Genomic DNA, 15,894 nt, shown 5'->3' on the forward strand with positions numbered 1-15,894 from the left:
TTAATACGTGTTGTGAGAAATAAAAAAAGAAGAAAGACGATTATGCATAATCACAGACAGTGAGAGATAAATAATTGTAGACGTTCTTGTAATGCGAAGGCTTTAAGACCAAGCAGAAAGACTCTGTCAGCTTCTGCCGATTTATGACATCCACAGGGAATCACACCCAGAAGTGCCGGAACACATGAAGAGCTGGTTAAACTAAGAAGAAGAAGAAGTAAGTAAGTAAGACTATTAACAAATTTAGAAGCTTTTAAGTTTCTTGGCCGATCATTCAAAATAAAAAGAGTGAACTGAATCAGTCCAGCGTTAAAGTAGGCTAGTTATTGACGTAATTAGACGTGTTAACCCTTTAATTTGTCTAGTTATATAGTTGATTTTGCACCTTACAATGTGATACCGTTTAGGTAAGTACCAGTATGCACTGAGCAACTACCCTTAGGCTACTAAAATGTATCATGCTATAGCCTACTCAAAAAAACAAACAAAAAAAAAAACAACAACCTTGGTTAATATAGTTAGACCATGGTAACCACAAATTAACCATGTTTTTGTTAGTTTAACCATGGTATTTGTATTTGTAGTCAAACAGTACAAGTGGTAATCAATCTGTCAAAAGACCATGGTACATTTTTACTATAATAATGGCTAATTTTCGTAAGGGATGTTTTGACCATCTAAAAACGTCTAAATATACTACATTTAGTTTTAAATGATATTAAACATTTGTGCACGGGCATAAAAAATTACTAACAGCCAAATGTTATTATAGCGGCATTATATAGGTGAATGTACGGACGCGGAAGCGCATGATATTAAGGGACCGTCTGAAAATTTTACCCACTGCGTTAAAACATCGGCACGGTACAAACTTTCATGCGAAAAGTTGTTTTAACATACAAAGTGTTGACCAGTAGCAGCTGCAGCTCCTGACCATAAATTTAGTTGGGGCAGATTCTGGGTCGTATTGTAAGCTATGTATGACTTTGATTAACTGCTAGTAATCTAATTTTACCTTCAAATGACTGAACACATGCAGAACACTATTGGCAGAGGTCTAGTGTCCTTGTGTAATTCAGCCTGAGGTTGGCGCTAATGCTGATTCAGGCTCTTCTACGACTTGTGGAAAAATTTAGGAGAGGAAACAAAGCCATTTTGATTCTCAGAACAATGACCCTGTCCCAAATGGCACACTTCGTCTGCACTTGAGGTCTTTTGGTCTTGCAATGTCCACCGTGTGCACGTGTCCGTTAAGTTCACAAAACTGTTGGGTGTCCCATTTGTCATTTTAGGTGCTCACTAGCGCCCCCTTTGCAACTGATATGCACCATCTCTCCAAGTATGTCCGACTGCGCCCCACGGTAGGCAAACCATGCCCCTTATCTTATGTTATGCCCCCTACAATGAAACTGCCATTCAGGATGACATCAGAGCCCTTCCCTCTGGAATCGCTAGGCTTGTTCGACTTCATGCAGCGCTGCATGACTTGAAACAGTGCATGCCGGTTAGAAATTTTTTCAGACTTGAGACACCACGAGAGCGATTCGAGAGCAGCCGACTGGTTCATTCTGCACAGCTTCTCAAGAGCGGCTGCACAAGCTCTGATGACGACACAACTGTTCCACGATTGGTCGGACTCACAGCGCGAATGACGATCACGATCACGTGTTCCGTGTTTATGCTCACACCTTCAGTTCCACTAATGCTCACAAATCAGCATTTTTATAACAAGTAAAATCTCTTTTCATGTAGTCGCGATATTATATTGTATCATGTTTATCAAAATAAAACTGATAAAAAAACGTATTTAAATAGTATATTATGTTGAACTTTATTCTATTATATTTGAACTTTTCTGTTTTACAAACAGATGCTGTATTAAGCAGTACATAAAGTATTAAATGGAAACGTATCTGGAACGTCTGTGTATTTGACAAATATTGCACTTATTTCACTTCAGCTGTGGTAAAAATATCAAACACAGTGCACTGGAAGCAGAAAGTGTCCGACTTCACGTCTCCGTTTTTTGAGCTCCTCCCCACCTGCATCCGGCCACAGCAATGTCGAACACACCGACTGGCTGCGGAAACTTAGGTAGCTGACTTGTTGCCTCATGCCCTATAAGGCAATGACTTTGTAGGCAGTGTTTGCGCATGAAGGTACCTCACAAAACTGATTTCGGGAGGCAGCGTAATGGTTTAATGATCTACATCAAAATAGAGTGACCTTTGGTGAAAACTAGGTGAATATTTAATTACTAATTACTACAATAGTCATTTCTCGCTATAAATGACATCAGAAGTGAAAATGTTGGTTAAAAATGTACATTTACACACAAATTGTCCACCAACTGCAACTTTCAGACACCATCTTTATTTTTTAGCTCAACTGTCACAGAATGGAAAGCACAGGATTGTGGGATATCAAAGGCAGTGAAGGATACATCTATGCGGTCTTCAAAACTTGATCAGATGAAGGTATCTCAGGAGACAGGAAGTGAAACTAACATTGGATTCGGACGTGCCTTGATGCCTTCCTACTTTGAAATGCAGCCTCCGGAGGCAGCAATTATCAGCTTTCGGACACAGCTGCTGATGTTGTCACTATAGTCAGAGAATGTCTAATAAGGGGAGAAGTTCCACTCTCAGTACACTTCCGGCTTCTGAACTGGTTGCAGTTCCACTCTGGTTCCATATGAGGGCGCTCACAGGACGAGTGCAGAATGAATGGAGGTCTATGGCGCTATACCCCACAAAATCCACTTTTCTCAAGATATAATTTTTTGTCTAGTACGACCAGAGACACTGCTTTACGGCAATCCAGTCACTTTGGTGATTTCGCGCTCTGCACTTTCTTTTCTCTCGAAGCATCGACAACACAGCTGACACAGGTAAATACACGTGCTAGAAGAGTTTTTGTTTTGTTTGTTTCTGGTCCCGCTTCGGATGCCACAATGCCATCAAGCGGTATCTCTGGTCATAATCAGTCCCTCACTGACCAATCAGCATTCATTAGCAGAATGCTAGCGTGTTATGGGCAACAACAACACAACCTGTAAGAAATTTAAAGGACATAAGTACTCGTTCATTCAACTTTCGACCTATAACCCATGTTGAACTTGCAAAACCTACAATCAAATCTGAGATTTCTCAACGGCAATCGGGTGAAAGAGACAAATTTAGCCGTCTAGCACCATAGACTCCCATTCGTTTTGCACTCATGGGCGATCGCCCCCAGTGGAACTCTGGTGCAACTACAACCAAAATTCGGTACAATAGGACTTAATAGGGAGTGCCCAGGCTCTCCGTAGATGGGCTCTGCTATAGTATAGCTCGTCTTCTACTTCACTTTCCTCGCTTTTTAAGCTTCACTATCGCCACTTAGTGATAAGGCATACAGATAGTATAACTTCAGCTGCGTCTCATTTCAGAGGCTCTGTACTCCAGAGGTCACATTTGAAGGCTGCATTAGTCATCAAGGATGTCTTATTTAAGAAAAGTAACCGTAATAAAGTTGACTGTTTTTCCTTGTGAGGTGTCTATTAGGCCAGAGTCTATTAGGGGCATTCAGAGACCACTTTTCATGCATTTCCAATCATGGATAAAATAAAGTCCAGCTTTGTTTTCTCATTGAATATCCTGTTTTACTTGTGAATACATCACTTTACAGAAGTTAAATGTGAATACTGTTTTATGTGGACTTTAAAACTATTTAATATTCTACATGCAGTCCCTGTTCTTGCGCTGTCATGCATCAGTTCGGCAGTTAGCAGTCTAAAAATCCATTGGAGAAGTTTCACAATACTTGTTTTTATCTCAGGAGTGTTCAAATGTCAGCCGACCAGGAAGCACAAACAGATGAACTGCTGGCGCTAGAGAGCATATATGACGAAGAGGAGTTTCACAGGACAGAATCAAGACAGAGAGGCAAGATCAATCTGTGCCCTGAGCTTCTTCCTAACTTCAGACTGCTAGTCAAGGGTAAGATTTCATCATATGGTAAAAAACAAAAAACAAAACAACTAACTGTTATTTTGAAAAATATTGTACTTTGAGCTATTGTACTAAGATCCTTCAGGTAAACTTGATACCAAGGCCAAGAGAGAAAAAAAAAAAAAAAAAAACTATTAAAAACACATTTAAACAATTGTTCTCATACTCAACAATTATGCATTTTTTCTCCAAACTAAGTCATAGTTTACCCATATTCAGCTGTTGATAAAGAGTTAGTCATTCAAGATGTTCACTTTTGTTGTTCTTTAAACTACCAAACTCAGACTTCTTTCAGTTCAAAAGTGAACTGAGGATTTTTTCCCACTTTGCATTCAGACTGTACCAGCATTTAAAAGTGGACCCTGATCTCATTCTTTTTTGCTCAGGGATGAACCAGACTTAATTCCCATGAGTCCCATGTCTTTTTCTTAAACTGTTGAACAATTCTGACTGTTTCTTTCCTCAGAATTTTTCTTCAGAATTCAAAATTGTGTTTTTAAAATTGTGAAAAATATACTTAGAACTGGAAAATATGGAAGCTTGTTTCCGCCACTGGATAAAACATTTTAAAAGATAATTTAGACTTTTTATCTCACAATTGCAAGTTTATATTGCACGATTCTGACTTTACAGTATAACTCTCAATTACGAGATCAATTCTGAGATATTCTAAGATAAAAAGTCGCAAAAATAAAAAAGTATTTTTTATTCTGTGGCGGAAACAAGCTTCCATAGAAAAAGTCTACATTGTGAGACAAAAAGTCACAAATACCTTTTTATTTTTTTCTTCTGTGACAGAAACAAGCTTCCATAGGATACAGGCAGAACGAAGTGGTGCCAAGTACACAGTATATTTATTTAATTAAATCACAGATTGTGTGGATTAATAATTGCAAATAAAAGGCCACATTGCAATCTTGATTTTAATTCAAATAACTTAGCATGTGTTCCCCGAAGTCTTTATAAGCTGATGTTTTGTGCATATTTTTCATAGGAGAGCCATGCGTAGAGTTTGGAATATCCTTTCTACCCCCCTTGGTTCTGAGTTTTGAACTACCTACAGACTACCCTTCATCATCGGCTCCAGTCTTTACTTTAAGCTCCAAATGGCTTTCAAGAGTTCAGGTTTGTATTTTTAGCATTGATCTGAGCTTGTGTAATTAATAATAACATTAAATGATTAAATAATGTATTTTATATTTGGTATTTTACCATGATATTGGCATAATGATAATGGCATAACCATTAAGATAATCTCTGCTCAATTAATAAGTTATTTAATGTCTAAAAGATCACTGCACTTTGCAAGAGACTGGATGAACTTTGGGAAGAGAACAGGGGCAATGTGGTTCTTTTTACCTGGATCCAGTTTCTAAAGGAAGAAACTCTGGAATTTCTGAACATCCAGTCTCCCCTCGAGGTCCAAACCATTGGTGGGCAGCCTCACTGTGAATCTGGTCAGAACCAAGCAGAAGACACTGCTGTAGAAAAGAGCAAAGTGCAAGAGTTGGACCAACAAGCAGTCCAAGAAGTTGACCCTCACACAGATATACTAACCCTGCTGCTGGATTTTAATGAAGCTCAGAAACAGAAGGAGTTTGATAGCAAGGTTTTTTCCTGTGGAATCTGCTTCTCTGAGAATCTGGGTTCCAACTCTTTGCTCTTCAAAGAGTGTCAGCATGTTTTTTGCAAGGCATGTGTGAAGGAATACTTTCAGATCCAGATAAGAGATGGCAAAGTCCAGTGCCTTACCTGTCCTGAGCCCGAGTGTATGTCCTTGGCCTCTCCTGGACAGGTACTTTTTCTTGCGTGTTTGTGCCTGAGTATGAGCTATGAATAGGTTTTGACTATTAAGCACTTTAGCTGTTTGAACAGTAGCTTAAGAGGAACTAACGCCACTGTACTGCTATTATACTGTAGGTGAAACTTCTGGTGGGTGAAGATGAATTTGCCCGCTATGACCGCCTCCTCCTGCAGTCGAGTCTGAACCTAATGGCAGATATTGTTTATTGTCCACGCATGAGTTGCTGTATGGCTGTGAGGATCGAGCCTGACGCCAACATGGGCATCTGCCCCTCTTGCCGATTCGTCTTCTGCACCCTCTGCAAGCGAGCATATCATGCCCTCTCTCTCTGCAAAGAATGTAAGATCTCAGTGGAGTGTCCTTTAATACACACCAGTACAATTAGGGCAAGTCAATTTCATTTGTATAGCGATTTACATTCGTGCATTTAGCAGATACTTACAACAGAGGAAGCAATTAAAGCAAACACTATTCATATTCATTGCAATGGCAGGTTTTTATTAGAAAGCTAGATTAGCTAAAACAGAGGTGAGACTACCCCCAGGTTTCTTACTGTCCTAGGTTAGTTTTGTATTTTTGAGGTCATCTGATGGGTTTGCAGGGATTATTTGCTTTTCACAATACACAGGGTTTTATATTTGGTAATGCTATAACAAGACAATCTTATTTTCCTCTACAAAGTACAAATGGAAAAGGACCTACAAGAAAAGCAGCGAGTTCAAAGAGTAAAGGATGATGCTGCACTAAGCGAAGACTGGGTGAGGGATAACTCTAAAAGCTGCCCTTCCTGTCGCATTAACATACAGGTCAGCAACTATAGCTCATGACTGCAAACAGACATTTCACTTTTTGGTTTAAAGGTGTGATCTTAGTGTAGATTCTTAGTAAAAAGCTTTTAAAAAAAAGGATTAATTTTCTCTTTTGTTGACAGAGATTAAAAAAAAGAAAGTGACCCAGGATCAGCATTATTGGGGCATGATTTATAAGACTCAAGTATGATCAGATTTGATCGTAAATTCCATGGATTTGTTAGTCATTAAAAGTGCCTAAAAAATGTATTCACTAATTCTCTTTAACCTATATTTAACTGACAAAAGTACAAAGAAAAATCTTACTGACTAAATTTATTTTATTTAGTAAATTTGAAGAGTTCAGTAATTTAAGTTCAGTAATTTCACTTAATTGGCAATGAAAATTACCTATTAATTGTCATTTAAGTGAAATTACTGAACTTAAATATACAAGCTTGATAAAAAAGATCATTCTAGAAGAAAATTTCAGATGGCACTTAGAGGCTTTTGTATCTGAACTCGTCATTTAAACAATTTGATTTTGAGTTAGGACAGAGGCATGTTTACCCCTTTCCTTATAATGACACTTTTTTAATCATTTGGGAGTTGAGGAAATTAATTGTTGCAGTTTTGCAAGTGGAGTTTTTTCCCTAATCTCTCCTAATACAAGACATCTGCTCAACAGTTCGTGCTCGTCATTGTCTGATTCTCCTTTTCATGATGGGCCATACATTTTCAATAAGAGACAGATCTGGACTGCAGTAGTTGAGTGTCTACAAACCACTCAGTAGCATGTGCAGAATGAGGCATGGGATTGTCTTTCCCTAATAAACATGGACTTCTCAGGAAAGATGTCATCTTGATGGCAGTATATGCCTCTGTACAATCCCAATATACGCCTCTACGTCAATGGTACCTTCACACATACTGTTTGCACTGATGCACCCCCATACCTTGACAGATGTTTGCTTTTGCACCTGTCGCTGAGGAAAGTGGATTCATCTGATTCATCATTCTTCTTTTAGACCATCTATGAGCTCGGGTCCAGAGAACTCAGCGGCATCTCAGCATTGAACAGATGTATAGCTTTCTCCTTGAGTAACAGAGATTTGAGTTACATTTCTTGATGGGGCTGCAGACTGACAACAGTTTTCCCAAAATGTACTCCTGAGCTCATGTGGGTATATTAACACAGTTGCATGATGGTTTCTCATGCAATGCCGTCTGAGGGCTCAAAGGTCACGCAGATTCAATGGAGGTTTCCTGCCTTGCCCAACACAGACTGAGATTTCTCTGGATTCCCTGAATCTTTTCACAATATATACACTCACCTAAAGGATTATTAGGAACACCATACTAATGCTGTGTTTGACCCCCTTTCGCCTTCAGAACTGCCTTAATTCTACGTGGCATGGCATTGATTCAACAAGGTGCTGAAAGCATTCTTTAGAAATGTTGGCCCATATTGATAGGATAGCATCTTTCAGTTGATGGAGATTTGTGGGATGCACATCCAGGGCACGAAGCTCCCGTTCCACCACATCCCAAAGATGCTCTATTGGGTTGAGATCTGGTGACTGTGGGGGCCATTTTAGTACAGTGAACTCATTGTCATGTTCAAGAAACCAATTTGAAATGATTCGAGCTTTGTGACATGGTGCATTATCCTGCTGGAAGTAGCCATCAGAGGATGGGTACATGGTGGTCATAAAGGGATGGACATGGTCAGAAGCAATGCTCAGGTAGGCCGTGGCATTTAAACAATGCCCAATTGGCACTAAGGGGCCTAAAGTGTGCCAAGAAAACATCCCCCACACCATTACACCACCACCACCAGCCTGCACAGTGGTAACAAGGCATGATGGATCCATGTTCTCATTCTGTTTACGCCAAATTCTGACTCTACCATCTGAATGTCTCAACAGAAATCGAGACTCATCAGACCAGGCAACATTTTTCAGTCTTCAACTGTCCAATTTTGGTGAGCTCGTGCAAATTGTAGCCTCTTTTTCCTATTTGTAGTGGAGATGAGTGGTACCCGGTGGGGTCTTCTGCTGTTGTAGCCCATCCGCCTCAAGGTTGTGCGTGTTGTGGCTTCACAAATGCTTTGCTGCATACCTTGGTTGTAACGAGTGGTTATTTCAGTCAAAGTTGCTCTTCTATCAGCTTGAATCAGTCGGCCCATTCTCCTCTGACCTCTAGCATCAACAAGGCATTTTCACCCACAGGACTGCCGCATACTGGATGTTTTTCCCTTTTCACACCATTCTTTGTAAACCCTAGAAATGGTTGTGCGTGAAAATCCCAGTAACTGAGCAGATTGTGAAATACTCAGACCGGCCCGTCTGGCACCAACAACCATGCCACGCTCAAAATTGCTTAAATCATCTTTCTTTCCCATTCTGACATTCAATTTGGAGTTCAGGAGATTGTCTTGACCAGGACCACACCCCTAAATGCATTGAAGCAACTGCCATGTGATTGGATGATTAGATAATTGCATTAATGAGAAATTGAACAGGTGTTGCTAAATCCTTTAGGTGAGTGTATGTACTGTATATATGCTGAAATACCTCAATTCTTTGCAATGTTGCATTGAGAAATGTGATTTTTGCACATGGCAAAGAGCCTTTGGTGAATGCTCCTTTTACACTCAATCACAACACCATCACCTATTACTAATTCCCCTGGTAATTGTGGACTGTTGGATATTCTATAAGCTTTTTCACTTTTCCCCTCTGTCCCAACTGTTTAAATGTGTTGCAGCCATCAAAATCAAAATTTGTTTATATTTACAATTACAATTAAGTTGGTCAGTGACAACTTTGGAAATGTTAAACATTTTATTTAGTCAGTTAAATAAAGCTTCAGGAGAATTAACAAATCACAGATTACTGATTTTACTGCATTTTACAAAATGTCCCAGTTTTTCTGGAAATGGGGCTGTAGTTTCTTATTCATCTTTTTTTAATTTTTTTTAGAAAGACCTGGGCTGCAACAAGATGACCTGCATTTCCTGTCAACAGTATTTCTGCTGGATCTGCCTTGCAGTTCTTAACAGAAAGGACCCCTACAGCCACTTCAGAGGCGACACCAATCCATGCAATAACCTTTAAGTTAAATCAGTAAACTATGGAGTGCCGCAGGGATCTGTGTTGGGCCCTCTATTATTCTCAATATATATGATGCCACTTGGAAATATTATAAGGAAACATGGAATTAGTTTCCATTGTTATGCTGATGACACTCAAATATATATTTCATCACGGCCGGATGAAAACGCTAAATTATCCAAATTGACAGAGTGTGTTAAAGATATAAAAGATTGGATGACGCATAATTTTCTTTTATTAAATCCAGACAAGACAGAGGTACTACTTATCGGTTCAAAAAACCGCCCACAAAACCTCTCACGATACAACTTTAACATAGTAGGATGTCCTGTTACATTATCCTCTACAGTAAAAGACCTGGGTGTTATATTAGATTGCAACCTGTCTTTTTAAAATCATATTTCATATGTTACAAGAACAGCCTTTTTCCACCTTAGAAACATTGCTAAGCTACGTAATATGCTATCAGTTTCTGATGCAGAAAAGTTAGTTCATGCATTCATGACCTCGAGACTAGATTACTGTAATGCTTTATTAGCTGGTTGTCCTGCATCCTCAATAAACAAGCTACAGTTAGTCCAAAATGCAGCTGCTAGAGTACTTACTAGATCAAGAAAATATGATCATATAACACAGATTTTATCATCACTACATTGGTTACCTATAAAGTTCCGTATTAATTACAAGGTATTGCTACTGACTTATAAAGCCCTAAACGGCTTAGCTCCAGTCTATTTAACGGATCTTTTATCGCCCTATAATCCATCGTGCTCTTTAAGATCACTAAATTCGAGGCTTTTGGTCATACCTAGGATATCCAGATCCACCAAAGGAGGGAGAGCATTTTCACATTTAGCTCCAAAACTCTGGAATAGCCTTCCTGATACTGTTCGTTGCTCAGACTCACTCTCCCAGTTTAAAACTAGATTAAAGACGCATCTCTTCAGCCAGGCATTCATATAATATTCTTAATCTTACAGTTCAAACTACAATCTGGCCTCTAGTTTATAAACGCCAGAGGAGAACTGGCCCCCGACTGAGCCTGGGTTCTCCCAAGTTTTTTTTTTTTTCTCCATTAGGTCACCTGATGGAGTTTTTTCGGTTCCTTGCCACTGTTGCCTTTGGCTTGCTCAGTTGGGGATATTTTGGGAATATTTAACCCTTTAAGGTACGCACCATGAAAAAAGCAAAGGAAAAATTATTTCTTTGCATTTTTTATTCAATTATGATAACAATAACAACAATCAATATTTTTTTTTTAAATTAGATCCTACAGTATTTTAGATACAGTGCTCTACCAAACGGTTGAGATGTCTGTTCATAGTAAAAGAACAACATTCAAAACAAGTCATATTAAGTGCAATTTCTTGACCAATAAAAAATCTGATGGTTGCTATTGATGGCTCCAAACACATCAAGAGTGAGTGTGTGTGTGTGTGTGTGTGTGTGTGTGTGTGTGTGTGTGTGTGTGTGTGTGTGTGTGTGTGTGTGTGTGTGTGTGTGTGTGTGTGTGTGTGTGTGTGTGTGTGTGTGTGTGTGTGTGTGCTGGTGCAAAAGTTCAACCAAGATTTGATTAGTACGGAGCCCCCCCAAGTCCCACTTTGTCAAAAAAAATTTATTATAACTATCTTGTGGCCTCAGGATAGTAACTCGTGGCCTCAAGATTTTGTTACTATCTTGAGACCACAAGTTACTATCTTGAGGCCACGAGTTGCTATCTTGTGGCCACAAGATAGTATCTTGAGGCCACAAGTTACTATCTTGAGGCCATGAGTTACTATCTTGAGGCCACGCCCACGAAATACTAACTTGAGGGCCACGAGTTGCTATCTTGAGGCCACGAGATAGTATCTTGAGGCCACGAGTTAGTATCTTGAGGCCACGAGATAGTATCTTGAGGCCACGAGTTAGTATCTTGAGGCCACGAGTTAGTATCTTGAGGCCACGAGTTAGTATCTTGAAGCCACGAGTTAGTATCTTGAGGCCACGAGTTACTATCTTGAGGCCACGAGTTAGTATCTTGAGGCCACGAGTTAGTATCTTGAGGCCACGAGTTAGTATCTTGAGGCCACGAGTTAGTATCTTGAGGCCACAAGTTACTATCTTGAGGCCACGAGTTACTATCTTGAGGCCACAAGATAGTATCTTGAGGCCACGAGTTACTACCTTGAGCCCACGAGTTAGTATCTAGAGGCCACGAGTTAGTATCTTGAGGCCACGAGTTAGTATCTTGAGGCCATGAGTTAGTATCTTGAGGCCACGAGTTAGTATCTTGAGGCCACGAGTTAGTATCTTGAGGCCACGAGTTAGTATCTTGAGGCCACCAGTTACTATCTTGAGGCCACGAGTTACTATCTTGAGGCCACAAGATAGTATCTTGAGGCCACGAGTTATTATCTTGAGGCCACGAGATACTATCTTGAGGCCACGAGTTACTATCTTGAGGCCACGAGATACTATCTTGAGGCCACGAGTTACTATCTTGAGGCCAGGAGTTAGTATCTTGAGGCCACGAGTTAGTATCTTGAGGCAACGAGTTAGTACCTTGAGGCCACGAGTTACTACCTTGAGCCAACGAGTTACTATCTTGAGCCAACGAGTTACTATCTTGAGGCCACGAGTTGCTATCTTGAGGCCACGAGTTGCTATCTTGAGGCCACGAGTTGCTATCTTGAGGCCACGAGTTACTATCTTGAGGCCACGAGTTACTATCTTGAGGCCACGAGTTGCTATCTCGAGGCCACGAATTACTATCTCGAGGCCACAAATTACTATCTCGAGGCCACGAGATACTATTTTGAGGCCACGAGATACTATCTTGAGGCCACGAGTTACTATCTTGAGGCCACGAGTTACTATCTTGAGACTACGAGTTACTATCTTGAGGCCACGAGTTACTACCTTGAGCCCACGAGTTACTACCTTGAGCCCACGAGTTACTACCTTGAGCCCATGAGTTACTATCTTGAGGCCACGAGTTACTATCTTGAGGCCACGAGTTACTATCTTGAGGCCACGAGTTACTATCTTGAGGCCACGAGTTACTATCTTGAGCCCACGAGTTACTATCTTGAGCCCACGAGATACTATCTTGAGGCCACGAGTTACTACCTTGAGCCCACAAGTTACTATCTTGAGGCCACGAGTTACTTTCTTGAGCCCACGAGATAGTATCTTGAGCCCACGAGATAGTATCTTGAGCCCATGAGATACTATCTTGAGATACTATATTGATCAAATATTTCTCATCAAATATGTAATTTAATAATATTAAATGTATCATTTTACCAACACTAACCCTTTTGTTCATTGTAAATAGCTAATTTTACCAACATTAGCTAATTTTACTAACATTAGCTAATTTTACCAACATTAGCTAGCTTCTCTACCCTAAAAGGACTACTCAACCGTTTGGTAGAGCATTTTTTGAAAAAATTATTTGACCCTTATAAGACTTATTTTTGTTTAATTAAGTTACATAATTCTGTTTAACATCTCCTCTGAAACGATAATATGTCAACAAAATAGTTTTACCTTTAAAAGTCCCGCCGATATGTGTCATCAAAGGATGAGTAAATTTTTGCTGTGTCACATGCTGTTTGAAGGAACAATAAAAAGGCATGCTGCTCACAGACACAGTGCCATCTAGTGGATTTTTTTAGCATTGCACAACTACACCAAACAATAGAGATGACTCATTCAGGTTGAGTTAAGCTTGATGCATTTTTCAATTAAATATAGTGACTTAAAGTGGGGTCTACCAAACGGTTGAGTAGTACCTTTTATTAATCAATAAATTTCACTAGAAACAAACCTTGTTGTATTATTTTAATTTAATACTGTGAAGCTGCTTTGATACAATCTGTATTGTGAAAAGCGCTATACAAATATACTTGACTTGACTTGACTTGACTTGACTTAAATGCTGACATAAAGTGTTTTTTCTTCACATACAAAGAATAAGGCATGCGTCACAAAATCCATGTAGATTGTGTGACTGGTTTTATTTCACCTCTAGAGGCCTGTTTTACTGTAGAACCAAAGACTGTAAACTAGACAAGTAAAAACCATAACTTTAAAAAAAAAAAATTATTGCTTTAGTCCAACTGAAATTGATGTTTGCATGCAACCACACCGAAACATCATATACATACTATTCACCCTAAACAGTATCCAAGATTAGAATTATCCATCCATTTATTATCCACACTTATCCCCAAATCATGTGCACATACATAGTGTTTTTAGAACTGTCTGCATTTATTCTTGACAAACATAAAGGTGCTACGGAATAATGGGATCTCTGTCAACATCTTAATCCTCTTATACAGTTTATCATATTGACTTGTTAAAGGAATAAAGTGGTGTTGAACACTGTTTTTTTAGGTACTGGGTCAATAATTCATTTTTAGCTAAAAAATATGCAATAAATACTCCATAGTGTACTATAATCTTCCTGCTCTAACAGAGTATAAACCTTAAATATATATCTGAAATGCACAGTAAATTTCACATTTAATGTATGCTAAAAATGCTGGTGTACTTCGCTGAGATATTGTTTAAAATACAGTTATTATTTTGCTGTAGATTAAATCAGGAAATGGACACTTAAGTGCAGGATTTTTACCAGCTTTTAATTCACTTTATCCATTTCACTTTTTCAATTCACGTACTTTAATCAACCAGAAAATAACATTCACATTTTCCCCTGTAGCCTATTCATTCATCAGCTTTTGACAGATCAGAGGCAAATACTTGCCTATCCACAAAATTTCTACATCTCAAGGTGCTTAGATATAACCAATCAGCGATGAAGAATAATTTTGCTTAATGCACCAAAAAAAACAAACAAAAAAAAAAAAAAAAACAGAAAAAGCTTTTTGAAACCTCAGTGAGCACACAATTCTGTGTAAAAATGAAATGAAGGTCGTTTTTCTTTTGCTGGTTAATATTATGATGTGCTGTTTTAGTAAGTTTTTAAATGTTGCACTTAGGAAGATGTTGTGAAGCCATACTTTTCTATTGCATTTGTTTGCTTTGTTATAATAAAACTTGTTGAATTTGTGGTGGTCAGTCTGAGCATCGAGAGAAATTAAACAAAAATTGTATCGTCATTATTTCATAGTGTAAGTTTTGTGCATTTTCCACTGACAGCATCAACAGGATCGTAGAATTTAGTTATTCAGCATTATGCAATGTCTCCCATGGAACTAGAAATGACACATATTTTAAAATGCCGCTTTTAATGAAATATGAAATCACTATATTTTGAGCAATGAGCATTCATTTCAAACAAAGTATAGATATTTTCACACGTGTAGTGAGAAATAAAAAAAGAAGAAAAATGATTGGTAATAGTAGCTTCAGCTTCTTTAACTTCATTTGTTGGGACGATTATGCATAATCACAGACAGTGTGAGAGAGAAATAATTGTAGACGTTCGCGTAATACGAAGGCTTTAAGACCAAGCAGAAACTCTGTCAGCTTCTGCCGATATATGACATCCACAGGGAATCACACCCAGTAGTGGTGGAACACACGAAGAGCTGGTTAAACTAGGAAGAAGAAGAAGTAAGTAAGAATATTAACCACTTTAGAAGCTTTTAAGTTTAAAGTAGTTATTGACGTAATTAGACGTGTTAACCCATTAATTTAATTTGTCTAGTTATATAGTTGAGTTTGCACCTTACAATGTGCTACCGTTTAGGTAAGTACCAATATGCATTGTATTGAGCAACAACCCTTACTAAAATTTATCATGCTATACTGCAAAAAAAAAAAAAAAAACCCAAAACAACCCCCCCCCCCCCCCCCCCAAAAAAAAACCCCCACATGGTTAATATAGTTAGACCATGGTAACCACAAATGAACCATGTTTTTGTTAGTTTAACCATGGTATTTGTATTTGTAGTCAAACTGTAGGCTACAAGTGGTAATCAATCTGTCAAAAGACCATGGTACACTTACTATAATAAAACCATGGTTAATTTTCGTAAGGGATGTTTTGACCAGAATTGATTTCCATCTAAATACTACATTTAGTTTTAAATGATATTCAACATTTGTGCACGGGCATACAAAAATTACTAACAGCCAAATGTTATTATAGCGGCATTATATAGGTGAATGTACGGACGCGGAAGCGCATGATATTAAGGGACCGTCTGAAAATTTTACCCACTGCGTTAAAACGT

General features: G+C 38.7%; 1 protein-coding gene across 1 annotated transcript; it reads left to right on the forward strand.

Moving 5' to 3' along the window:
- Window positions 1–178: 178 nt before the first annotated feature.
- Window positions 179–9,703, forward strand: LOC307167225 (E3 ubiquitin-protein ligase RNF14-like; the record flags this gene model as incomplete). Its single annotated transcript, XM_079886214.1, has 7 exons — window positions 179–217; window positions 3,823–3,980; window positions 4,987–5,117; window positions 5,284–5,787; window positions 5,913–6,135; window positions 6,478–6,602; window positions 9,569–9,703. The coding sequence occupies exons 2-7, from the start codon at window positions 3,830–3,832 to the stop codon at window positions 9,701–9,703; spliced, it is 1,269 nt and encodes a 422-aa protein (XP_079742340.1). The 5' UTR covers window positions 179–217; window positions 3,823–3,829.
- Window positions 9,704–15,894: the final 6,191 nt, after the last annotated feature.

Source organism: Squalius cephalus (assembly GCF_949319135.1).
Source record: "Squalius cephalus genome assembly, chromosome: 11".
Lineage (NCBI taxonomy): Eukaryota > Metazoa > Chordata > Actinopteri > Cypriniformes > Leuciscidae > Squalius > Squalius cephalus.